The 27,670-nt window shown below is 42.4% G+C and overlaps 1 protein-coding gene across 1 annotated transcript in view; it reads right to left on the minus strand.

The window, feature by feature from the left end:
• The window catches only part of FHL2 (four and a half LIM domains 2), a 26,137-nt gene extending 1,431 nt beyond the window's left edge, over positions 1–24,706 (minus strand). The window contains exons 1-4 of the mRNA XM_009074877.1: positions 24,527–24,706; positions 12,757–12,936; positions 4,661–4,835; positions 2,174–2,343 (exon numbers count right to left, since the gene is read on the minus strand). Of these exons, the coding sequence (XP_009073125.1) occupies positions 2,174–2,343; positions 4,661–4,835; positions 12,757–12,912 (501 nt within the window). The 5' untranslated portion in view covers positions 12,913–12,936; positions 24,527–24,706. The remainder of the gene's footprint in view (positions 1–2,173; positions 2,344–4,660; positions 4,836–12,756; positions 12,937–24,526) is intronic.
• Positions 24,707–27,670: the final 2,964 nt, after the last annotated feature.

Below are 27,670 nucleotides of genomic sequence, written 5' to 3' on the forward strand. Positions count from 1 at the left end.
GGGGCAGCCACAGCCTCCCTGGGCAACCTGGGCCAGTGTCTCACCACCCTCACAGGGAAAAACATTTTCCTAAAATCTAACCTAAATTTCCCCTCCTTCAATTTGTCCCCATTGCCCCTTGTCCTGTCCCTGCAGCTCCTAACACAGAGTCCCTCTGCAGCTTCCCTGGAGCCCCTTCAGATATTGAGAAGGTGCTCTGCGGTGTCCACACAACCTTCTCTTCTCCAGGCTGAACAGCCCCAACTCCTTTGGATGCAGCCCAGGATTCCATTGGCTTTCTGGGCTTTATTATTATTTATTTATGTATTTATTATAATTGCCTAATTTCTATAAAGAAGACCCATAGTAAAAATGCTTTATTCTGCCTATATTGTAAATTCTCATTCTCAGTTTCCCTCTGTTTTTCAAGCTACTCTTTGTATGTTGCTTTTCACATGCATGTGCTAAAATTTGTGTCATCACTGTTCCTTCACCTGACCCTTTATAGTGAAGGAACTACCTCATATGTTCCAACTTCCCTGTTGCTTTTGTTGGCAGAGACTATTTTATTTCATGTTTGGTCTGAAGTCTTTGCTTTCTGCTTCTCCAGACTTTGTCAGGGGGTTTCTCTTAGAATAAACTGTTGCCTACAAAATGTGCTGCCTTGATTTAGACAAACTGAACCTTTTTTACAGAAGGCTGTAAAACTGGGTAGTTTAATTTTTCTGCCTCTCTTCCCTAAAGGAAAATTCCCTGGGAATCAGGTCTGTAGGTGATCATGCTGCCTGATAAATATATATATTAATCTCTGTCTTTGCCTCTTAATTCATAGAATCATAGAATCATAGAATTTAAGGGTTGGAATGGACCTTACAGATCATCTAGTCTCAACCCCCTGCTCTGGGCAGGGACACCTCCCACCAGAGCAGGTTGCTCAAGGCTCATCCAACCTGGCTGTGAACACTGCCAGGGTTGGGGCAGCCACAGCCTCCCTGAGCAAATTCCCTGGGAATCAGGTCTATAGGTGATCATCTCTGTCTCTTTCCCAATTATTTTTGAGCCTGTTGTCAAATGTGGTTAAAATTAAGACACTAAATAGAGGTTTTAAGATTTGAAACTCCTAGAAGCTTCAGAAAATGGTTGGAGGTGTAGGCAGTAGTAATTAGGTAAAATTTTGGTGAAAGGCTGAAAGAAAAAAAAAAAAGGCCTTTATCTGTTTTGTTTTGTTCTGCCTGTGCAGCAGCAAAGCAGCAGTTGTTTCTGGCCACCTTGTGTGACCAGACTGCAGCTTTGCTTGACTGGGAGGGCAAATGAGTAGGTAGCACAAGTGAATGAAAGTCTGGGTAGTGTGGGCACAAGTGGTGACTGGAACAGAGGGTGAAGGGAGAGGAAAATGGTAGTGGGAAGGGAATTTATTGTGGATATACCCATAGTTTTGATAGTCTTTACCCTATGCATATATCCATAGGAAACTTGAATTTATTAGTTCCAAAAATGATGAGACACATCTATTTAGGCAATAATTCTAAATTCTTTTCAGTGTCTGTGCATAGAATTTAGGAAATTCACAAATAACATGGCCTTAGCCTAGAAAGTAATACTCCTCAGCACACTGAGTTTACTGGTGCTTACTTCAGGAGCAGCATTTGCTCTGTGCAAAGCTTATATCTCTGTCTTAAACTTCATTAGAATATTACAAAATTATCCATGTTAGCTCATCATCCTTCCAGCTGAAATGTTTAGGTATGTGATATATGATGGATTATATTGGAATGAGGTTATTCCACTGCAGTTTTTGTGGTTGTTGGTTTGTTTGTTTGTTGCTGGTTGCTTTTTCTTGGAATCAGCCAGGTTGGAAAAGACCTCCAAAGTCATCAAGTCCAACCTACTGTGGTTACTAGACCATGGCACTAAGTGCCACATCTAGGCTCATCTTAAAAACCTCCAGGGACAGTGAATTTCTTAATATGCTTTCTGTATGTTTTCAATACAAAGGGATGTTTAATACTAAGAGAATTCTCTTTGTAGCAAATGGTGTGCCTGGTGCAGGATGGGAACTAAAATTAGATCATCTCAAATCTGTTGGTTCTGAAATTTCTAACACATACAAAAAATGAGCTATTCTACCTACTTGGACATAAACAGGATGGACTTCAATCCCTTAGGTTTCAGGTAAGCAAAATAAAAGCACTACCTTCTTGCACTGGACACACTGCATGGCAAACTGCTTTTCATAGCAGGGTACACAAAAGTTTTGATTGTCCTTAGGGATGAAGCTCTTTGTCCCAATGGGCTGTTGGCAGCGGTAGCAGATGAAGCAGGTCTCGTGCCAGCTGTTGCCCTTGTATTCCATCTTCCGAGTACCTGTAGTGAGAACAGAGCATCAAATGAACTTCTTCTGGATGAGATGGATGAAACTGGTGGCACTTGTTTGCCTGGCAGCTGGCTGTCAGTCAATCAGCAGTGCAGCTATTATCTAGAAGCTGTTTCATGTTCCTATCAGGTTGGCATGGTATTGGGTACCATTTGAAGTTTTTGGAGAGCAAGTGGTTCTTCTCCTCCTGTGAAGAATAGGAACATTTATTGCTAATAATGATGTTGGCAATCCTTAGGCTAGGTATTAGGAAATGGTTTTTCCCCCAGAGGTGTTTGGGCACTGAACAGCTCCCAGGGCAGTGGGCACAGCCCCAAGGCTGACAGAGCTCCAGAGGTGTTTGGCCAATGCTCTCAGGCACAGGGTGTGATTGTCAGGGATGTCCTGTGCAGGACCAGATGAACCTCAAGGCTCCCTTCCAACTCTGATTATTCTGTGACTCTATGCCCTAGAACAACTTTTTGTGGTATTATTAGGCTAATAATGAATTCTAATGCACAAGAAGATTCGGGAGAATTGGAGAGACACCAAGAAAAGCTGTTGCTAGTGCTGAGTGAAGGTAAGGCCATTGCTCATTAAAGGTTGACTTCATTCATTCCAAGTCTGTTTTGTTTCTTTTTCAGACAGCAGCAAGATACCTGGTTAATTGCTGAATCATAGAATGGTTTGGGTTGGAAAAGATCCTTAAGATCATCTGGTTCCAACCCCCTGCCATGGACAGGGACAGCTCTCACTAGGCCAACTTGCTCAAACACCTTTCAAACTGGCCTTGAACACTGCCAGGGATGAGGCATCCAATTCCTGACAAACTTATTCCCTCTCTTTCCCAATAAAGTGTAGTCACTGTCTGAGACAATAGATTCTTTCATATCTTCTCTAGGGTCTTTCCCCTGACCTTATTCAGGTCTACTATAAGTTTGCAATTGTTTTCAGCTCAGCAACACCTATCCTAATGTTTTCCTCTCTCTTTAAACTTACAGTAAGAAAGAAATTTTCTCTTCAGTTATATTGAAGACATAGTTGTAATGTGAAAGGGATATAAATCTGTAAACAATCCTTCACTGAAGAGCAGAAAAGTGATATGGTAGGAAATGACTGTACTTCTCTAGAAGGAAGTTTTAGGGTGCAGATATTGTGCTTTGCAGACTCAGTCCACTGTGTGACAGGTGGACTCTGAGCCCTCCTGGGAAATTTGAGATGGTCTGTTATAAGGACAAATTTGCTCACTGTATGACTTCCTGTGTACCAGTTTGAGTCAGAGTATTTGATACTGGGCAGAAGGATAAACAAACAGATGTTGTTCCTACATTTCTGCATCACTTTTGAAGCCTGTAACGACAAACATGATGTTGAATGCTTGGAAGATCAACAAGCTGATCATGTTGGCTAATGATGAAGAACCACACTAAAGCCTTTGATGCCAACTCTCCCCACCCTCATTTCTGCAGGGTGAAGTTTTACCTTTTCCCTTCCCAAGCATTAATTAATCCTTGTTTACTAGTTGCATATTCTCCTTTTCCTTTTATGGTCTCATTAAATTATGCCCAGAGGCAAATTTGGTGTTTTCCTCTTTTAAGAGTTGACTTGCAGCTGTAGTAAGTGATTTTTCTGCCTGATGCTTACATACTTGAGTATTTTTGTTCCATTTTATTAATGGACACCTTCTAAGAATTATGCCTTCTCTGTGCTGGTAACTTTCTATATCATGCCAAGGAGCTAATAAATCAGTCCTTGAGGGAATGATGTTCTAGAAAAAAAGAGATGTGTATGATTTTTATTAATGGTCTAGGACTCTACTTTCACATTTTCAGCTATTCTCTCTTTGGGATTGTGTTGTCATTGAAACCCAAGGCAGGGGGAGCCCTGTTTGTTAGCTTCTGGACTGAAGTCGGCTTGAGTTTAGTTTGCAGAAGGACTGAAAGATTAAGCTTGTAATTACTTTGGTATTTAATGGGCATGTCATGATAATGCTTCATTAAATCTAAATTGTACACTTAGTGGAGCAAAGCAAAGGGCAAATGCAGCATTAACAGTCTCCACAAAGAGTATCCACCAAGTCCTTTTCTGACCAACAAAATTTTCAAGAGTAATCCATTTCATGTGAGTAACAGTTCTGTCATGTTCCATTATGAACATTACATGTTCTGGTCATGGAAATGACTTAGAATATACCATGAACTGTATTTTACATAGATCACCATGACTTAGCAGGGATAGTCAAGGAAAAACATTTGTCACAAGTGTTGCTGAGTTTGGGTTTGATATTTAGCCAAATCTTTCCTTAGTCCAAAAAGTGAACATCCTTACCTGGCATAATAGTCTTCTTGCACTCATTACATTTGGAAGAGTATTCATTGGAGTAGCAGTCTGTACAAAGCAGGTGTTCCTCCTTTGCAGCAAAAGGTTTGTCCACCAGTGAATTCTTGCACTGGAAGCAGTGGAAGCAGGTTTCATGCCAGTGCCGTTCCTTGTAAGACAGATCCTGTAGAAATCCAAAACCACAGAATAAGTGGAATGAATAGTTTGCACAACTGGAAGCTCAGAGAATGCAAACACATCCAAACCTGAACTGCAGCCAGGAGCTAGGGCTAATTTGCACAGCTCAAGAAAACAAAATGTGCTGATGAAGGTGAAATTATTTTGCTGTGATAACCAAGAACAGCTCATGATAACTATTGACCCTTTTTCAGTTCAAGGTAATATTTTTTGTATGTGGCAGAGGAACAACTGGTTTCATTTAGGTATTTCCTTTGAGAATAAAGGACCATGTCTGAGTCAGATTAAAACTTGCAAACCTTATAGGTATGATAATCTTCCCCTATATATCTTAACTATTGCTGATTGATGGTCATTCCATAGATATTCTCTCCTGAACAGAAATATTTTTCCCAATTGCTTTCTGGTATTTATTCAGTTCAACATATTTACACCAAGGATGGAATTGGTCTGATCTCTTTGTTGTTTGTTTTTTTCATTACAACAAATTTTTATTGACTCTTGTGGTTTTGTTTACCTATGTTGCAGATGTGGATCGAACTGGAAGGTGGAAAACCACTTTGTGCCTACAGCCAGTGAGCCAGGACACTGGCCAAGGGATTAGCATGGGCATGCAAATATTTTAAATGCTCTTCACAGTTGTCTTTTTATTATTTTTTCAAAAAAAACCCACAGTCCTTCTAAAAAAGTGTCACCTAAAGGGATGGATTATATCTTTTAAAATTTAAATCAAGGTGGGCTAATCATGCAACACTCGAACAGTGTCTTTGGGCTACAAACAAAACTGGGAGCTTGGATCATTATAAGAAAAGGTGTCTACCCCAAAATATAGAATCATAGAACCATCAAGGTTGGAGGAGACCTCTAGGATCATCAAGTCCAGTCATTAACCTGTCACTGCTGGAACTCCTAAACCCTAAACCAGATCCTCCAGTGCCAGATCCAGATGTCTCTTCAACACCTCCAGGGATGGTGACTCCACCACCTCCCTGGGCAATATCCCAGTGCCTCAACACCCTCACAGGGAAAACATTTCTCCTCACATCCAATCTGACTCTGCCCTGGCTCAGTTTATGACCATTCCCCTTGGTCCTCTCTTAAATCTCTGCAACAATTAGTACCCAATGTGCCTTTTATCTCTGAGATTGCACTCTGTGATATCTAATTCTCCTACTTTACAGCTTTCAGGCAGTTGTTTATTCAGCTCATCTATTCATTTCAGCACAAATTTCTGACTGTCAATTTTTAATCTTTTCTAATAGTGAATGGGAAACAATCTGCTTTGGAACTCATTCACATTTTTTTCCCTTTAAATGAAGCTGAATGACCTAAATTTCATCTCAAATTATATTTTCAACAGAAAAATACAATATACAGCCAACAACATTTTCCAAAATGTGAAATTTGCCTGCTAGAAAGTAGAATGACAATAGATCTGGTTTTCTTTCTCTTGTAACATGATGTATACCATTTTTTCCCCACCTGCTGCCTTTGTTCTCTTTTTACAATTTTCTGCAAGTTATTTTTTTGATTCCAAAATTCATCTGCTGATGTCTGCTTATTTTATCAATAAAATTGTACCCTGGAGAAGGTGTATGCCTTTTAGAAGAGGAGCAATGAAGACAAGGATTAGGTGTCAATGATCAAAGACTTGATCCTTGAGTCAGTTATGATGGCAGAATGTAGACACAATAGTTGGGTAGGTGAAAGTAGCAGATGTTTCATCATGGCAAAGTGATGATGCACAACTACAACACAAAGTACTCAAGATGAAGAGTGGACTGAATAATCTTTAGCTACTTGGGATTACTATAACAGGTATTGTAATTGAGTGTAGAGAGAGTCTAAAACATCTGGCTTTGACATGCCTACAGCAGAATATTACACTGATGAAATGGATTTTGCTTTCTCTCTCTGAACCTGTCACATCTGAGAACAAGGTACTGATGAAACCATTTATGCATCATGATTGTTTTTAAGTCAGTGTGATAAAGGCACTGAAAAGGAGGTTTGGTCTACTCCAGTGTATTGTGTATATCACTGGAGCCTTTGGCTTATCCATGAGCTGTGGATGTATTGATCTGAAGCAGATTCTGCACTGCAGAAGTTGCATGTGCAAAACTCACTTCAGGCTTGTCTGAATGTCAGTCTGGCCCTCAGTTAAGCTGAAAGAGCCTTAGTTTTAGTCTAGGCATGTGAGCTCTAGTTTATGCTATCTGTTTGTAACCCAAATAAATCTGTTCCAGCAGAAGGTACAAGTGATGTACAACTCATTCCTGTTTATTGCACAGATTACCAGGAAGAACTAAACCAGAAAATTACTACTGTAGACTCATAACTGGAGTATATCCTTCAAATATTGATAAGCATTACTCCTCAGCTGTTTTATGCAGCTCAAAGGGAAATGTGTCCCTGGTGTCACATATTTTCAGTGCAGCTTTTAATGCAACCTCCTATGTTGCCTAAAAGAAATATAGACTGACTCTTTTTGCCATCATCTGTGCCTTTAGGAAAACTGAATGCCATGTGTTAGAGGAAGCAGCAAAAACACAGGTAACAGACTTGTTAGATAAAGCACAGACCAGAGACTGAGGAATTGCCACAGACTGACATTTGGGAAGTGGAACGGGAGATGGATACACACAGATCCTTCTAGACATGGTCTGCCCTGGACAAGTGTTTTGCAGCTGAAGTGCAGAGAGCACCAAACCTGTTCCAGATGTGCTACTAGTGAAAAGGGAAAGGGAAGAGGACAATGCCTGTCTCTGCAGAGCTGCAATAAATCCTGTAGCAGAATTTCCAGGGAGAACTGTTTAGCCCTTCATTCAGTGACGTTTCCTCTGAATATGGAAAATAATCCTTCCCTTACATGGTTTCATTTGAATATATAAAATTAACCAAATTAGCAATCCCTGAAACTACTCAAATTTGAACAGGCTCTTTTCTCAGCATGGTCTGAGAATCAACCTCAGCTGAAAATTTCATTTCAGGGTTCCTTGGCACAACAAAATGAACAATGATTGTTTCTCAAATAGACATCAGAGAGTGAGCCAAGTGGAGCTCCTTTGTGCACTCTCAGAATGTGGTGCAAACAAAATTTACTGCAGATCCTATTTGTATCCAAATCTTTTTACAGTCAGGCCATGGAAAATGGGTTTGAAACTTATGGCTTTGAAAAGTCATTATGTGCTTTTACAGCAATTTTGTTTTCACTTGTTTTCATTACGTGACCCACAAAGAAAACTTTGACAAGATAACTGCTCTGAACATTGGCAAGATCATGTTTTAGAGCTTCCCCATAGCTCTGTATTGTTTTGTTCCAGCATGGTTTATTTGGTCTCTAGGATGGGAGTGTAGGTGACTTTTTTAAACTAGAAACCCCCAAGACTAGAGTTACCAGGTAACAGAGTTAAGCTTAGGCTCCTCATACCCTGCATCTAGATTGTCTTCTACTCTGGATGTTCAAGTCCAAGTAAACTGAAGTCATTATGCATTACTGTTTCTCCTGAACTGGCTTTCAACGGGGACCCAAGAGGAAAGAGCGGATTAGAGAGCTTATTGCCATATATGTTGTTCATGAATGAAGACTACACTTTTTGCCTGCTGCAATGCTCTTTTCAGAAGGTTGAGTGGAGGAAATGGGGTAAGCCAACCAAATGCTGTGCAGATTTTAGCTGTGCATACCCTGCAGCAAAACACTTAAGTATGTTAGACTGGCACATACCTATCAAAAGTGTGCTAAGAAAAGGTAAAACCAAACAATATTATGCTGAATTCAGCCCCTCAGGGCTATGAGAAGATACTAAGGTATCTGCCTCTTTTGGCATTCCACTTTCCAGCACTTAGTCTGGGATTCATAGAATCATACAACCATCAAGGTTGGAGGAGACCTCTAGGATCATCCAGTCCAACCATTAACCTGTCACTGCTGTGTAAACCCTAAACCAGATCCTCCAGTGTCAGATCCAGATGCCTCTTCAACACTCCCAGGGATGGTGACTCCACCACCTCCCTGGGCAATATCCCAGTGCCTCAACACCCTCACAGGGAAAACATTTCTCCTCACATCCAATCTGACTCTGCCCTGGCTCAGCTCAAGGCCATTCCCTCTAGTCCTCTCCCTGCAGCCATGGCAGGACACACATCCCCCACCTCTCTCCAACCCTGGCAGGGAGTTGCAGAGAGCCAGGAGGTCACCCCTGAGCCTCTTCTCCAGGCTAAACAAACCCAACTCCCTCAGCCCTTCCTCATCCCACAAGTAATGCACTGAAATGCATTAGTAATGCACTGAAAAAGTGTTGCAAGTCAAGAGAGGGTTTAAACATTAAAAATAATAAAAACAGATTTTATCCCTTTCCCGATCCATGTTGCTAAAAGTTTTCCTCTTTGTTTAGTTTATGTGTAGGACTGACCCTTTTGACTCATTTTTGGCCTGTGTGCTGACACAGTAGCTTTATCTGACAATCCACTCTTAATTTAATTCTCACATTTTGCAGAGAGAGTTTCCACCTCCTCCTGCCTGCCAAGACCAACTTGTGGACTGCATTAAACCCTGGATTACTGTAGGTATTTCCTGTGTTTGCAATGGTTTCTATACCATAGGATCTGCAAGGAAAGTATTAAAGAAGCCAAAGTCAACCAAAAGTCACACTTCAGCAGTTAAGGAAATGGGAACATAATGGATGGATTTCCAGAGAGAAGCATGAAACTGTGTGATGAGGATTCACCAGGGATGTAGGCGACAAAATGCCAATTCATTTTAGAACGTGGAAATTTTGACTAAAACCTGTTGGGATACAGATAATATTTAATAGCTGCAAGAGAAATGGCATCATGTTTTTCTGCTGCCTGCCAGTGCCTCCTACCACTCAGTATATGAAGCTTTTAATCTGTCTATGAAGCTTTCATAAACATCAGCTAGAAGTGTTTACAATTAATGAAATGGCCTAAGTCCAAAGGTGTCATTCAGACACACATTGTCATTCTGGGCTTTTTTTGGTGGAAAAAGTCTGTTCTTTTACAATAAAGAACAAATTAGTTATTGCTCAGATACATTTACCTTAAAAACCAGAAAAATAGTGAAGCAAATTCTCTCCTGAATTGAAGTCAAGGAAAGCTTCACTTCAGCATAGTCATCTCATGGGCTCTGTGCCATGGCTAAAACACAAGGTGAAAATCCTCTCAGATTCCAGTGCTGTCAGAACTGGAGTATTACCAGTGTCTGGGAGGCTTAAATTCAACTCAGCTGAGTTGATTCTGTGCACAAGTGCTGAGAGCAATGATGACTAAGGGAGTGGAGCACCTCAATGATGAGGAAAGGCTGAGGGAGTTGGGGCTGTTCAGTCTCCAGAAGAGACAACTGTGAGGGACCTCAGTAATGGATTCAAGTACGTGAGCACGAAGTGCTAAGAGGATGGATCAGACTCTACTCAGTGGGGGAAACCAATAAAACAAGAGGGAACAGCAAAAACTGATGCCCAGGAAGTTCCACCTGAACACAAGGAAGAACTTTCCTGTGCAGTCACTGAGCACTGAACAGATTGCCCAGAGAGGTCGTGGATTCTCCCTCACTGGAGATATTCCAGACCCATCTGGACACAACCCTGAGCCATGTGCTCTAGGGTGGCCCTGCTGGAGTAGGAGGTTGGACCAGATGACCCACTGTGGTCCCTTCCAACCTCACTGATTCTGGGATACACTGCAGTGGTGTCAGACATACAGAGCTGTCTGTCCTCTTGCCAACACCTGGTTTACTCTGGTGTAACCCTGTCAGCTATGGGAGAGCTGCTTTTAATTGGGAGAGCTGGAAGGAGGGAAATTAAGAGCATCTGGTCCTCAGTGCAGCTTTTCTCAGTGTAGAGAAACAGTGGTGGTGAAGAAGGGACTTGCAAAGGATCTGAGGTGAGAGCTCTGTGAAGCCTTTCAGGTTGTAATGTGGATTTGAGCATGGGCACCCCTGGCAGATGCAAAGCCCCAGATGTGACCTTTTCTGTTAACACTGTCTGCATCAGGTTTTAGTCCCAACTTTTACATCTCTAGGCTATGTCAGAACATACAAATAAATATGAAGTCCATTTTGTACCTGCAGTAAACATATGAGTTTCACTCCCAAACACAACACAACTTATCTTCTTTGTTCAGGGGTAAAAGTAAATGCAGAGTATAAAAACATCTACATCTATATATAAATACACATGTATATGTCTGTGTGTTCAAATTTCTTATGAGTTTATATGCCTATCTATACATACAGTTTAATGAGGAGCAGACACTTGATTTTTTGGTGCCTTTGTGTTTCATGGCTGAATTATGGTCAGTCCTACAGTGCACACACTTCATCTGAAACTTATCTTGTGGCTGAGGCTCTTATAAGGGCTGTCTCAAATGTGATCTCTAGTGTCTAATACTACCATTGAAAAACTCCTGTAGTTTTCTTCTCATTGGGATCTTTTTTTCAACCCAACCACATGATTTGGTTGTTCTTTTTCAGAAAACTTGTAGGAATTTAAATTACCACTTTTATACATCCGTGAGATTTTGGTTGCAATTGGGCAACGGGTTCAAAAGCTGCAGCATAAAGCATGGACAGGCACAACCAGCAGTCACAGAAACAAAAAGGGACATGTTTGTTTCTGGCATGATTTATAACTCTCTAAGAAATCTCTATTTGCTATCTTGTAGTTGTGTTTTCTTTTTTTTCAATATTCTTTTATTGCAGACAATTGGGTGGTTTTTTTCCATCTGCTATTAGAGTGTCTTGCTTAAAAGTAAAAAAAAAAAAGCAATATATCAGATAACACCCACACTCCCTAAATCCATAAATCTGGGTTGAAAAGTTCAGCCTGATTAATTCCTGAATACTTTGACCAAGATTTGTTGAAGCTGGTCCAAGTTTTTAAATTCTTGAATATCAACACATGGAAATATCTTCTCAGGGGATTAGAAAGAGACTTTAAAACAAAAGCACATTCTGGAAAGGGGCAGAAATATTTTGCTTTTTCAGGTCAGGTCAGTCATATCTCTTCTCTAATCTGAATATTTATGAGCTGTAGGAAAGCTGGCAATTTTATACACTATTACAGACTATTGCCAATTCCCTGTCAGGACAGTGAAACATTCTCACCTTTTGAAGGCTTTTGAAAGGGTCTTTCCTACTTCGGGGGGATGTGTGTCCTGCCATGGCTGCAGGGAGAGGACTAGAGGGAATGGCCTTGAGCTGAGCCAGGGCAGAGTCAGATTGGATGTGAGGAGAAATGTTTTCCCTGTGAGGATGTTCAGGCACTGGGATATTGCCCAGGGAGGTGGTGGAGTCACCATCCCTGGAAGTGTTGAAGAGGCATCTGGATCTGACACTGGAGGATCTGATTTAGGGTTTAGAGGTTCCAGCAGTTACAAGTTAATGGTTGGAATCGATGTTCTTAGAGGTCTCCTCCAACTTTGATGATTGTATGATTCCTACTGGAATAGGGTGGCACGGATCTATTTGGAAGATATGAGACATTTATTTTCCCCCATCTGACTAAATATATATATTTTATATCTCTGAATTAGTGATAGATTGGTAATAACTGTAACAGGGACTAACTGGTGCTTCTAGAGAAATGGATCAGCAATGCAGAAAATCAAACATCAGACCTCCTTGTACGAGTCAAGAATCCCATGGCCATGCAATGCAAATCTCACTCTGTCAGTGAACCTCTTGGCCAACTTTGAACAGAGTTCTGGAGGATTTGCCAAGTGAAGTGACAAAAAACCAGATACAAGAGTCCAGAAAACATGCTCTCCCAGCAAATGAACCTCCCTCCATGTAGCTGTTAAGTTGGATCCTTCCAGGTGCTAGCCCCTGTCTCAGAGCTCTGTATCTAGGCTACTCTGCCAAGGTGTCACAAGACACAAATCTGACATACCTTGCAGTCAGCACCAATAGGTTTTTTGCATTCCTCACAGGTGTTGGAATAAAGGTTCTCATAGCATTTCACACAGTAGGGGCTGTCTTCCTTCAGGATGTACTTCTTACCAAACAGGGACTCTTTGCAGTAGTGGCAGTCGAAGCGTTCAGTCATGTTGGTGTCTGGAGTTCAGCTATCCTGTCACAACGACAGAAACAGGCACATATCAGGCTGAGCTACACTTGACCCAGTCTCCCAGCAAAGGCTGATCAATTCTTGTTTATCACACTGTACCTCAATTTTAATCCAACTTTCAGACAGATAAATGAACACAATAGGAAAAAACAGACTATGTATTTTGCAGTGTTGAACAATGACAATAACCCATCTACTTTGGGCTGGACTCAATGATCTTAGAGGTCTCCTCCAACCTCTATGATTCTATGATACTTTAGCCATCCACTGACCCATCTTTGACCAGAGCTAGTGTTAGTAGAAAGAGGATGGAGTAGATCCTGAGACTGAAGAATTCCCATGGAATTTATGACTGGGATTTGACCGATAGGTCCAAAGCAAGAAGATGTCTCTGTAGGGGATGTAGGGAGCCAAGTACATTAAGAGGATGAACCAACTATTCTTCAAAAGCAACATCTCCTCCATAAGACAAGACAAGGGTTTGCATTGCTAGTAGACTTTAGTCATGCACAGGCTATTGGGCACTCTGTTAAGTGCCTCTGCACCTTTCTTGTCTGCACTCTCAGCAAGTCAGTGTCTGGCAATCATTGTCCTACAGGGACACACCAACACTCCATTTCTGCTCATGCATGGGACAGTAAGCACCTTTAACAGCAGGAGGTGTAGGGTTGGTGATTGTATATCTGATTCTTCTCTGATGCAATGGAATGAGTTAACCAACAGCTGTAGGTACTGGGACACACGAGAGCTAGCTGGAGTTTCACTGGAGTCATCAGTTTTTTTCTTAACCTGAGGCTGGCAGCATGTGTTGCACTTGAAATCTGTTTGGAGGTTACAGCTGGAGCAGGGCATAGCTGCCTACTTAGGAAAGGGAATTTCCCAAGCAGAAAGCACATGCCACCTGGACTGCATGATCTTCACTGCCTGCCAGGCCTCATCTCCTCTTTAAGCCACATTTGATCTATAAATCCTTAAATGTTTTGAGTACTAATGGCTTAAGTGGCTACCTCTGTCTTTCATGCACTAGTGACATTTACAGCAGCTGCAGTCCTTCTGCCAACTTCTGCTCTCCCTTTTAAACAAAATGTTGTTACTTGTTTAGTGTTCTTGGCACAGGTTGTTTGATTCTGGAGTTTGTCTTCTCCTTCTGGCAGCAGGAGTCACCCACAGGGCATTCTGAAACCCTGAGCTCTCCTCCAGGATTTCAGTTTTCATTCTTATCCTAGAATCACAGAATTTTAGGGGTTGGAATGGACCTTAGAGATCATCTAGTCCCATCTGCCCCTGCCCTGGGCAGGGACACCTCCCACCAGAGCAGGTTGCTCAAGGCTCATCCAACCTGGCTGTGAACACTGCCAGGGTTGGGGCAGCCACAGCCTCCCTGGGCAACCTGGGACAGTGTCTCACCACCCTCACAGGAAAACACCTTTTCTGAATATCTAACCTAAATTTCCCCTCCTTCAATTTGTACCCATTGCCCCTTGTCCTGTCCCTGCAGCTCCTAACACAGAGTCCCTCTGCAGCTTCCCTGGCACCCCTTCAGGTGTTGAAAAGTTACTCTGAGGTCTCCATGCAGTCTTCTTTTCTCCAGGCTGAACAGCCCCACATTCCTCAGCCTGTTTTCATAGGGGAGATGCTCCAGTCCTCTCATCAACTATGTGTCCTCCTCTGGACTTGCTCCATGTCCTTTGTTCAAATAGTCTGTATTTAAGACAGAAATCTGTACTTTTTACCAGACTTTATTAGTTTGGTTTTTTTTTCTGAATGATAGGATTTACTTGTGCATTTAATGTGTATTATTGCTAAGTTAAAGTGTGAGCAGAAACCACTTAGGAACTTGAATTTGTCACCTTTCTTCACTCTTAGTTCTTTCTAGCCCTGAATTAGATGTATGATCTCATGATCAACTGTCTGATATTTTGAGGATATTTTACAGGCTTTTTTTCTGCTCTGGAGAGAATTAAGTGTAAAATAATCATGGGGCCTGTCTACTAAAATTTGCCAGGAATTTAAACCAAATCATTTCATTGTTTTCTTGCAATCAAGAAATGTGAAGTCATGCTCAGTGCTCATACACTGAGCAATGTTTTTGCCTTTCCCTTTGTCCACATGGTCCTTTTCATTGCCAGTCCATTGATTCCCATCATATAGAAGCCCCTAATGCTTAGCTCAGCATAGGGTTTATGCACTGCTTTGAGCTTTAATGGAACAAACAAAGACCAAGAGACTTGCAGAGCTGTGATGGACACAAATTGCAATCCAAACTCCTTGCCATTATCTATTTCTTCCTCCTGTGTTTGATACTTGTTGGCTGTAAAGCTTTGTGGGCCAGACATTATTACACCTCTTTGTGGTACAACAAGGTCTTTAGATTTTATCACAGTAGACATTCTATACTCATGCTTTTTTCACATTGCTCTCCACATTATCATGAAGGAGAAATTGATTTTTCTGCCATGCAGTCTCCCTCCTACAACATCAGACACAACAAGTGCTTCTCCAAAATGAAAATCACTTCCTTTTACATGCCCAGAAGTTGCAGCTTATGCCAAATGTTAGCACTACCCACATTGTGTCTTCCAGGAAGAAAGAATTGGCAGGGAAATTACCAAATAGTTAATGGGCTGACTTAAAATTTATGGTTCTTTCCTCTTTTTCCCCTGTTGGCTCAGTCTTCATTTTACTAGCAGTAAATGCAGAAGTTTTCATATCCTCTCATAAAAATTAGGGTTCATCATGTCATTAAGAAATCATTTGCTGTTCCTCCATCCCATTATACTATTGACACCTGAAAATTCAGACCTTTCCTGCTTTCCCAACTACGTGATGTTCTGTTCATCTCTTATTTCACCCCTCCTAGGTTGTGTTGAACACTGAGAGGTGCACACACACACACACAAGAGAGAAAGAAGCCAAGGGAAACTGTCTAAAACATGTAGGAGTTGTTTAGTTTATGCAGTGACACTCTGATCTTTTGTTGTAACAGTATCTGGTGACACAGAATTAAGCCCCTGTAAAAGCCAAAGAGTGACTTGCTGCTGACCTCAATTAGGTCAATAGGTCTGGGGCTCTACCTACAGGATGTTCTGTTAGTGACCTGCACAGGAAATAAAAGGTCTTTGGAGACACCCATCCCCCTCCAAGATGTACACATATTTCTCCCACCTGACTATTTTTCCAGAAGAACTTTGCACACGGAGAATTTTCTATCTGTTTATTTCCCTTCCCCTGAGAAAGGAAGATTTGTGTCTGGCAACTCCAGTGACATGAGCCATACAGGTCTAGAGCATTTGGAAACAATTTATGTTTATGCTCCAAAGACTAAAATGCAAAGATTTATTTACAGCTATGAACTAGCAGTTCAAACTATGATGGTCTTTCTGGCAAGAAGTGATTGTTTTCTTGTAACTTAGACACTCTTGCCATATTCAGTACCTATCATCTCACTGTAGCAACAGCAAAACCCTCTCTGAAGACCTAAGCATTTTTCCAAAACAGGCCATAAGGAAAGGGAGAGATTGGAAAGAGGGGAAGGGGGAAACCTAATATTATTTCTCTTTAATTTACTTTGAGAAAAGAAGAAATGACCATTTGCCTGTAGTACTGACAAGAGGTTGGGAGGAAAAATGTGACATATGGTCAGAATGCACCTGAACCACAGTGTGTGGAAGTTAGCTGGTGGAGATGCACACCACGATCACCCAAAGAAGTCCTGTGTGTTTAGAGTCTGTAAAATGGATTAAGGGGTGGTAGCTCTCTTTCTTTGGCTGTCCAGGTGTAGTGTATCCTCTTCTTCATGGAATGAGTGCCCACAAACATTGCTATGACAGAGCAGAGGGAGAGCAAAGGGAACCTGAGTGCTTGGAGGTCTTGCTGGCCATAGGACAGGTGTTGCTGCATTGAATTTCTTGGATCCCTGACCCTCCAGCAGTGTGCTCCTGGCCATGAGGAGACAAAACAGCTGATACAAAAAAGGCAAGTCTCCCTCCATGGGCCACAGAAGGACATTTGCTTCCTTATGCTAAAGATGGTCAATGCAAAATCTAACCAGGAGATGAGAGGCAAGTGTTGCACAGCTCATCCTCTGGGAAGCACAGCCAGCCACTCTTCCCTTCCATAGACCCTCTGACCCTGCCAGTGGCTTCACTGCTGAGTGAAGGTGCACTTTGCGAGTAAAGACAGGAAAAGGACAATACATTTACAAGGATATTGAGACACTAAAGCTTGTTACGATGTTGTTCATACCAGCATCTTTGTGTAGGTCCTTCAAAAAGGGAGGCATGTCACTGCAGGGAACACGTTGTGTAACTTTGTGTCTCATGATCTGGGGTTTATGCCTAGCTTGTAAATGAGACATGGATGCTTAGGCAGATGTGGCTGCATTCATAGAATCATAGAATCATAGAATTTAAGGGTTGGAATGGACCTTACAGATAATCTAGTTCCGACCCCTGCCCTGGGCAGGGACACCTCCTCACTAGATCAGGTTGCTCAAGGCTCATCCAATCTGGTCTTGAACACTGCCAGGGTTGGGGCAGCCACAGCCTCCCTGGGCAACTTGTGCCAGTGTCTCACCACACTTAGAGTAAAAACTTTTTTCTCACATTTAACCTTGACTTTCCCTCCTTCATTATCTAATCTAAACTTCCCCTCCTTCAGTTTGAACCCATTTCCCCTTGTCCTATCACTGCAGTTCCTAACACAGAGTCCCTCTCTGGCTCCTTGTAGGCCCTTCAGATATTGAAAAGTTGCTCTGAGGTCTCCACACAACCTTCTCTTCTCCAGGCTGAACAGCCCCAACTCCCTCAGCCTGTCCTCATAGGGGAGATGCTCCAGTGCTCTTAGCAACTTCGTGGCTTCCTCTAAACTTGCTCCAACAGTTCCACCCCCTCTCTTTTAAACTTTTAAGTTGAGAAGAAAGCAGACACCTTTTTTTTGCTGCTGCCATGGAAGTGTAATCCTGAAGTAAACCCAACAAAAGAATTTGGCACTTTAAGAAATCAAGGCCCTTATGATGTGTCCTTGCTGTCCCATTAACCTGCCCAGGCTGCTTTACCAGTGTCCACATCAAGATTAGGATATTAGAAGTACCCATTTACAGAGGGGTTTGTTGCTGTCTCTGTGGATTTTAAGCTCAGAGTAGATATTCACAGATCTCTCAGAAGCTCTCCAGCAAAATCCAGGAAAACTTGGCTTGATAATTGAAAATAATAGGAATCATAACAAAAAAAAACCCAATAATAACAGCTCCCAAATAAAGAAAAATCTTCCTAAATATCCCACTCAGGTCTTTAGATGCTAAATCTTAAAAGCTATTCAAGCTTTTAATGGATTTTTAAAAGTTACCTTAAAATATTCTTCAAAATCAGTTAGGTTTTTGCAAGGATTCAGCTTTCTTGAACGTGTCTGATTCATTTTACCCATGGTATAACATTCCAATGTCTCTTTCTAAGTACTTGAAAAGAATTTTCTGTGCAGACAAACTGCATTAACATGTGCAGATAACCAAAGTATACCTAGCTCCTGTCTGGATTGCACAGTCAGCCTAGCAGGAATTGGAAAGTGGATAGTGTGCTGTATAAGATTGTTTTTCTTAACAGAATATTAATAATGAAAAAAAGGCAAAAAAAAAGTGTTTCTCATGTGGTAAGTTTCCTCATGCCTCTGGCTAAAGCAATCCCAGTTAGAGTAATGGAGAAGGAACACTCCACTTGTGGTTTCTGTGTGGTTTGTTGTGTTTGGCAGTCAATAAATACCTGCTCCAGTTTAGAGCCACTCCAGCAGTGGCAGAGTGAGCACTACTGGGAGTCACTACAGATACCACAGAAGAACTGAGCACTGATGCTTTGAAAGTGTATCCCACACAATTTACACTATGGTTATCTCAGGTTCACACTGAAATGACTGGGGGATGTATGGTCTTACCAACAGCCTTGCACACAGTCCAATTCCAAAAGGAACCTATTGAAATAAGATGGAACATGACTGTTGAATCTACCACAGCAAGGAAGAGTACAGCTCAGGTGGAAAGGCTTGCTCTTATTTTCTATTTTAAAGCCTTTCAAAACTGCTGTCTCGCTTCTTTCTCTTGCAGAATAAGCCAAAGCTTGTTCAAGGAGAAAGGTCAAATGCTTGAGATTACTTAAGCATAGAAATTTGTATTTCTAATAAAAGCATCTAAGCAGATAACAGAAAATGATAGGGGAGGAATATAGTACAAGGTTAATAAAACTGATAATTATCTCTGCCTCTACCCTGTGGAAATAATGTATAAGCTAAATGTCTGCAGACACTAAACTCCAATGGAGGTTTGTTTTCCCAGAAAATTATTGCTTTCTCTTATTGACAGGAACACTGCTAGTCTCAGAGAAATTAGACTCTTCAGATAAAAATATCCAGAAATGCCATGTGCTCCCATGCAGTGACATTTCCAAATTCTCCTACAGTTTGAAATCCTGCATACTGCTATCCAGGGCACAAAACCAGAACAGTGTCCCAGATAGTCTGTGCTTCCTTCTTTATAGAAAGGATACAAGAAAATCCAGAAGGACTCCGTGGAAGAAGAATGCTTTGGTGTTTGCTCTGCTTCTAGCAGAACAGCTCTGGTTCTGTTCACACAAGAATCAAGGTTGGAGGAGACCTCTGAGATCATCGATTCCAACCATTAACCTGTCACTGCTGGAACCCCTGAACCCTAAACCAGATCCTCCAGTGTCAGATCCAGATGCCTCTTCAACGCTCCCAGGGATGGTGACTCCACCCCCTCCCTGGGCAATATCCCAGTGCCTCAACACCCTCACAGGGAAAACATTTCTCCTCACATCCAATCTGACTCTGCCCTGGCTCAGCTCAAGGCCATTCCCTCTAGTCCTCTCCCTGCAGCCATGGCAGGACACACATCCCCCACCTCTCTCCAACCCTGGCAGGGAGTTGCAGAGAGCCAGGAGGTCACCCCTGAGCCTCTTCTCCAGGCTAAACAAACCCAACTCCCTCAGTCCTTCCTCATCCCACAGGTTTTCCAGCCCTTTGCTGCCCTCATTGCCTTTGGCTGGACTCACTCCAGTGCCTCAACATTCTTTTTAAATTGAGGGCCCCAAAGCTGAGCACAGCACTGAGCTGGGACCTCCCCAGTGCCCAGTGCAGGGGGATGAGCACTGCCCTAGTCCTGCTGCCACACACTGATCCAAACCAAGATGCCCTTGGCCTCCTTGGCCACCTGTGCACACTCTTGGCTCCCACTGAGCTGTGCCACCAGCACTGCCAAGTCCCTTTCTGACCAACACCTCTGTGCCCAGTCCTCCCCCAGCCTGGAGCTGCATGGGCTGTTGTGTCCCAAGGGCAGGACCAGCACTGAGCCTTATTGAACCTCATGCAGTTATCCTCAACCCACTGAGCAAGTCGGTCCAGATCTCTCTGTTTATTGAGGTAAGACCACAAAGTCTCCTGTCCAAGATAACTGACACATGTGGTGATTTGAGGGATCAGTTAGAGAGCACAGATATCAGCTCCCAAGGTACCAGTGGTGCATGAGACACATAGAAGAAAGCACATAAAGACACAGTGAGCTTGGGGATATGGACATAGGCAAACTTTTTGTGGGCAAGATCCTTTCTAACTGAAGAAGGAAGATGTTGAATCCACCATGGAGAGATGCACAGCCTAGTATGGAGGAGTGGAATTCATCATAGGCAAGATCTTGGTCTCTGAAAACACTTTTGCTCTAAGTTTTTTAAGTGTTTCAGAGCAATGACAAAATACATCTAGGCAAATGCTTACAGGTATTTCATGGTTTTATGCAACTTACTGATTTTATTATGCAAGATGAAGCAAAGAAAGAGTGGTGGGTTTTGAGTCCTTATGACTATGTTTGCTAAGGGTGTAGAACAACCTCTGCTATCAAAAGTGATACCTTAGACCTTGGTCTGCTGTGGTTGATATATTTGCAACTTGAAAGTCAAACATTTGCTGTGAAAGGGAGAGATGAATATTCTTATGTCAGCATTATGCTCACCTACATTCTTACAGCATATGTACAGTAGCCACTTAGCATCCTAGTTAATTTTATCCAATATAAAACAGAAGAATATGTGAAAAGGAACAAAATTAGGACTGTAACTTTTCCACCTGGCATGAGTATTTTGATGCTCATCCTTAAGCTAAGGCTTTAGTGGTTTTTAATCAAATTCCTCCTCTATATATAGCTAATTAATATTGTTGCAATGTTAATGCTTCAGTGGCTGTCAATGTATCCAAGATTTATTTTCCTGAAACCTGTCATTACCCTGCCATTTCACACTCTCACTTGGGGTGAATCTGCATCACAAATAACTGTGAATATGTAAATGAAGCATTAAAATTACACCATTAGAATTAATCAGTCTAAAAATGCAAATGATGAGATTCCCCCAATCTCTGAAGCAGTACCCAAGTGAGAGAGGATGATTGCCTACAACACTACACCATGCAGAGTTTGTCTGAAGATGCTCAGGATGGATTTATCCATCAGAGAAACATGAATGAGGCTCAGACCTGAATGTAGCTGGTCCATGGGGACAAAAAAAAAAGAGTGTGAGTGGCCAGCAGCAAGAGGCATTGCTTGTGTCTGATGGTGTTAACATTTATCTCCCTTAACCCTGAATTCCTGCTCCATGTGAGGTGAGGCAAGGAGGAGAGGACATCAGCAGATAAGGTGTTCCTTGGCTCTCAGGCTCAGGGTCCAATGCCCTGGAGAACTGAGCCAGGGGACACTCGTGAATATAAGTCTTTGCAGCTCTCCTCATCCCTTTCTTTTGGGATGAAAGCTTGCATTTGCAGTGTAATGCAGCAGAAACTGTCACTGACCTTTACAATTGTGGGTGTTGTACTTTATCTTCAACTTTAGGGTTTTATGGTTTTGCTCCTGATGTTCAGAGCATGGTAGGATCCTGGAGGACTGTGTTGTGTGTGATCAAAGGAGTTGTCTGATCTTTTTTTCCAATGCAAAGTGTGCCAGCTGGTAGAGGTGATGTCTGTATGGGCAGGAAAGATGTGATTTCAGGGAAAGTGCTTCCCTAGACTTCTTTAAGAACCTGTATAATCATAGATAGGAAAGAGAACATTGTCTGCACCTAAGTACTTCAGCTGGGAATCATCACTATATGCTCTTCATGGTAGGAGCTTTGCATAGAAAAAAAATATCTGGCATACTACAGCCACTGCTATGGGATCTCACAAAACCTGTATTTTCCTATAAATCCAAACTATCTGGGAGTGATATTTTGGTGTTTGCATGTGTAGCACTGCTGATTCCTATGGGAGAACCAAAAATAAGTATATTCCACTCCAGCATTTTAGCCATCTTGGGATGTTCCAAGCTTTCTTAAAAGGCCACAAGGACTGATCCATCCCCTGCCTCAGGTGTGCTAGTCACATGGAGATGTCAGGTGGGAACCCCAGGTTACTTTTATGAATTTTACTTGTCAGCAATAGCATTTTGTGTCTTTTCAGCTGCCCCACTCACCTCACCCACCTGTTGGTTTGCAAGCCAAAGATAATTATCTATGCTATGGCTAGGGTTAAAAACAGTTTTATTGGTGCTCTGCTCAGAATTTGGATAGAGTAGAATCATAGAATCATCAAGGCTGGAGGAGACCTCTAAGATCATCAAGTCCAACCATCAACCTGTCACTCCTGGACAGGTAAATCTTAAACCAGATCCTCCAACATCAGATCCAGACACTTAAACCCTTCCAGGGATGGTGACTCCACCACCTCCCTGGGCAATCTATTCCAGTGCCTGAACACCCTAATGGGGAAAACATTTCTCCTAACATCTAATCTGACTCTCCCCTGTCTCAATTTATGACCATTCCCTCTAGTCCTCTCCCTGCAGGCATGGCAGAAAGAAACCACTAGAGAGTAGTGACACTATGTTGTGTTAGAACTGAGTTTTCAATATAGCATCTCACATCCTCTTTTTGCAAATTTTCCCCAAATGTGGCCAGGAATATGCACAGGCTCTATTGAAAGAGCATCCTTAGGAGTTCATCCTTTCCTAGGTATATGCACAGGGGCAGAAAACCAACATAAATTTTTATAAAATTTAAAAAAACCTCACCCAACAAAACCCAATTTTTTCTGCCCACCATATCCAAATGCCTGAAACAATCATTTTCAAAGTTTGCCATCTGTCTGATAACAGGCACAGAAGATTTTTGGCCAGAAAGCAGGGACTGCCATAAATTGATGAACTGATGAAAATAGGGTTCAAAGCAGGAACCCAATGACAAACCTTCATTGTAACATTCCTTCACATTTGGATGCATTAGCATATCTAATAACACACAACCTTCTGTTGGTTGCTTCTAGGACAATTCCTATTTAAGACAGCACACTAATATGCATAGCCATCAATAATTGTTCTAGCTACTGACTGTGGCAATCTCAGTGTCAATCAGCAGTCAGCAACCTCAGTTATACCTCTAGATAGGAGTCAGGGGAGTAAAAATCACAGACTGACTTGCTGGTATGTATTTTTTATCGGGTTTGGGAGATCGAGTAAAAATCACAGACTGACTTGCTGGTATGTATTTTTTTTTGGGTTTGCTTTCTTGTGGCTATGTGTGTCTCTGTACACAGCCTAGCTGAAATATGCAGGTATCTGGCCAACTAAATAAAAACCTTTGGGGGAGTAGAAAGTTTAGAACTGCCATTAATACAGACAAGGAAAGTTGGTCTTTCCTTTATTACATACATAGAGAAATCCACGTTAGCATACAGAAAGGATTGGGTTATTGTGCCTGCACCTTTCTTGTGGCTATGTGTGTCTCTGTACACAGCCTAGCTGAAATATGCAGGTATCTGGCCAACTAAATAAAAACCTTTGGGGGAGTAGAAAGTTTAGAACTGCCATTAATACAGACAAGGAAAGTTGGTCTTTCCTTTATTACATACATAGAGAAATCCACGTTAGCATACAGAAAGGATTGGGTTATTGTGCCTGCACACACATGCACACAGGGGGAAGCACAAAAAGAAGGAATTCAGAGCGATTGATTGGGATTTGTATTCTGATTTATTCCCTCCACACCAAAAGGAGAAACACAATGCTGATGGATCCCCGTTTTTCCCACACACAATCTGCCTGCAAAGAGGAAAAGCTACCTTTGTTTCATGTCATCTGCTCTTGCTACAGTGCAAAAAACGCTCCTTTGTTGAGCTCGGCAGCAGGAGTGTGCACAGAGGTGTAAGGAAGCTCAGACCCCAGCTTTTCTACTTTTTTTTTTTCTTTTTTTTTCTCACCTCCCCGCTGGATCACACACACAATACAGTCATTAAAAATACCCACCCATCATCTCATCAGCTCACTGATGTGTCACTTTACTGATGGACATGCGGCAGCAATTGCTGTGCTCAGAAATTCGTCTCTTTCTCCTCTTCACACCCCTCGCAGTGCGCTCAGGAGAAAAGGGGACAGGCAATCCTCACATCCTTCCCCAACAACCCACTGGGGCATTAATCCACCCACTCCTCCTCTCTGCACCCTTTGTTCAAAGCGACACCTTCAAAGCTGTGTGAGTGGGGAGAGAAGGGGAAAAAAGGGATGTTTACTTACAGAGCAGGATCAGGCAGTTAGTGTCACCTCCTGGACCAGGGGCAGGGGGTCACATCCATTAACAAATGTGCAGAGAGCACTCTGGCCTGCTTGCAGAGGAGAGCTGGACAGCCAGCTGGGGCTTTCTACTGCCTGCACAGAGCAGCTCCTCCGATCCCAGCTCTGCAGGCAGTGTTGTGTGGAAAGAGGCTGCTGCCTTCCCCAGCCTAGTGAAACCCCTCTCTATCATTTTACCATATAAGGAGACAAAAGCATTGGAGACATTCATTCTTTGAGGCTCTCTGCAGCTGGCATTCGACACTTTTCCTATTCCAAGGGTGTCAATACTTCCCCCTCCTTTAAGCATCTTGTCTTTCTTGGCCCCCTTCCTAAAAATCAGGCTCCCCCTCCCCTCCTCCAGCCTTTGTTTCTCTAAACCCCTGATGCTTATTAATAACATGGCTTTGCAAAATCCAAGGGCTTGTTCCTTACAGAGGGAGAGGTTTCACAGCAACTCAAGCCCAAACATTTGTAAGGCTCTTCACCTGGCTGAGAGAATAAAGTGTTGGGTTAAAATTGGTCCGAGGCTTTATTTGCTTTGGTCATTTTGCCTGCTGTGACTTAGTGCCTTGCCCAAAGAAAAGTGAAACAAGCTGTCTCTCTTCTCCTTTGTGAAGAAGTGCATGGTTTTATGAGGAGCAAGTGTACAGTCATTTCTTTACGAGCATACAGAGCCCATTCTAGTTTCACTCCACCCTTCTTTCTTTCCAAGTTCCCCCATAGTCAGGAGGAAAAAAAGAAGAAAAGCAGGAGAAATTAATGAAACAAAAACCCCTCTTTGTGTAAGAGAAAGCCAAAGGAACAGATTGTCTCAGCACATGCTCAGTACCCAGCGGAGAGCCCTGCCAGCGGGCACGTGTTAAGGAGAGGGGGAACTATTAATCCTCCTATAACCAGGAACTCATTTTTCTGCTACAAAATCCAATTTCATCTATCAACCATTCTAGCAGAAACACATTCTGTTAATCAAAACAGTGAGGGTCCTGGGAAACCTCCCAGAGGAGAGAATTTTGATCAGGGGAAGATGGGAGATGTCTGCTCTCTGCAGTTGGAGGGGTAGGGTGGGGAGGTTTTCAGGGTAATTCTTCAGTAATGCCTGCTGCTTGCCAAAGGGAGGTGCTTTCATTTGAATGCTTTCCACCTTAAGGGAAACCAGTAAGATAAAAATGTCAAGCCCATTAGCCTGGGACAGTGTTGCTGCTGTTTTACATCCAGAAGATGCAAGGTAGTCTGGAGTACTTCTGTGTTGGGCACTGGGTCCTGGCACATGTCTGGGCAGTGGTGCAGGTGTGAACATGGGTTAGCTGAGGGTTTTTCCTGCAAAACAAACTTATGCCAGAACTCTGACCTGTGCTTGCTGTCCTCTTGTGCACCCAAATGCTAGTCAGACTTGGAATGGGGCTGAAATGTGTCAGTTGGTCTCAGTGCTACTCCAAATCTAGAAAGACACAGACAGAATCAAATGTTGGGGAAGGGTCATTCCTAGTTCTTCTATCAGAAGCCAAATCTCCTTTACAGATGTGATTTATCTTGATGACCAGCAATGGCCATGAGTCTGTCTGCCATTAGATAGAGCCTTTGCTATTGTGTTTTCAAAACACAAGCATCATGCCCTGGAGGACTGACCATGGGCATATGGGATTAAGGATGCCATGGCAATTAAATCTTAATTAAATCAAAACTGCTGCACTCCCCAGTCACATGGGGAGTCCCTGACTCTTCCCTTGCATTTGCAGTGGCACTGGAAGGTGAATTAAACCAGACAGTGAGCAATTTTCAGTGAGCCCTTGAGCTACCCTGGAGCTGCACCTATATCTTGGGAGAGCTACTGCTTGGGTTTCGAGTTCCATCAGTGACTTGCTGGGTGCCCTTGGACAAGGTATTGCATTGTTCTGTACTTTAGATTCACTGTCTGTAAATAGAGAGATCAGGACTGCCAAACTCATATGTGAGTTGTCAACAAATTTACGAAGGATTAGTTAGTGCATCATCACCATAATCATCATCGTTTCTTTCATTTAGATTAAACTATTGCACAGTGACTACAATAATAATTTATTTCCACCTTAGTTACAGTTCTTACCTCAGCTCTGATTTAGAAGTGCATATAAAGGAAAAATAAAAGGGCCTTGAAGGTGATTACATTTGGCCTATTTGAGCCAGTTCACCTCCAAACTTTTCTGAACAAAATAAATATTCTGAATGTGTTACTTAATTTTTTCAATTTCCAGTATATTTTCATTTCCCTATCTGTCCATTGACAGTTACAGCAGCAACTCTGACAGAGATTTTTGGATGTGACCTGCAGGCATACACAGCAAGTGTTTTCCACAATTACAATCCAAAATATATACTGGCTCCAGCTGAAATGGTTTATTTTAACTGTTGCAGGTCATGGGTTGACTTGAGATTCAGATTCGTTGTTAGGAGAAATGTTTTCCCTGTGAGGGTGTTCAGACCCTGGAATAGATTGCCCAGGTGGAGTCACCATCCCTGGAAGTATTGAAGAGGTGTCTGGATCTGGTGCTGGAGGATCTGGTTTAGGGTTTAGGGGTTCCAGCAGTGACAGGTCAGTGTTGGACTTGATGATCTTCGAAGTTGTCTCTAATCTTGATGATTCTATGACTTTAGGAAGATAAGATAATTTTTTTGTCTGATTTAATCTAACATCTCCAACTCCTTGAAGGCAGAAGAGCCTCTGGCAATTCAAAACTCGATGACCTGTGGGCTCACTATGGGACTTGACACTCAGCAGCCCTGTCAAGACTGCATGGACCTGTGAAAGGGATGAGGGAGAGTTACCAGGCAGCATCTTCCCTCATCCCATGATGAGATGTACACCCTCCATCAAACACCACTAGGGAAGATACAGTAAACATCTGACCTCTTATCCTTCTACAGGAACTCCAAAACTACTCACACCACATTTTTGTCTGGTCAGCAAATATTCATCAGTGATTGTTAACCCCCATCCCTTTCCTACCAGCATCAAATACACGAGGCATGGCTGGGTGGGAGAAAACTAAATTTCCTTAAGTATCAGAGAGATGGGGAGGAAAGGTCAGGGGCTTTGTTCACTGACAAATTTATCATGTCACCCATTTC

This window comes from Acanthisitta chloris, unplaced genomic scaffold (genome assembly GCF_000695815.1).
Source record: "Acanthisitta chloris isolate BGI_N310 unplaced genomic scaffold, ASM69581v1 scaffold11705, whole genome shotgun sequence".
NCBI lineage: Eukaryota > Metazoa > Chordata > Aves > Passeriformes > Acanthisittidae > Acanthisitta > Acanthisitta chloris.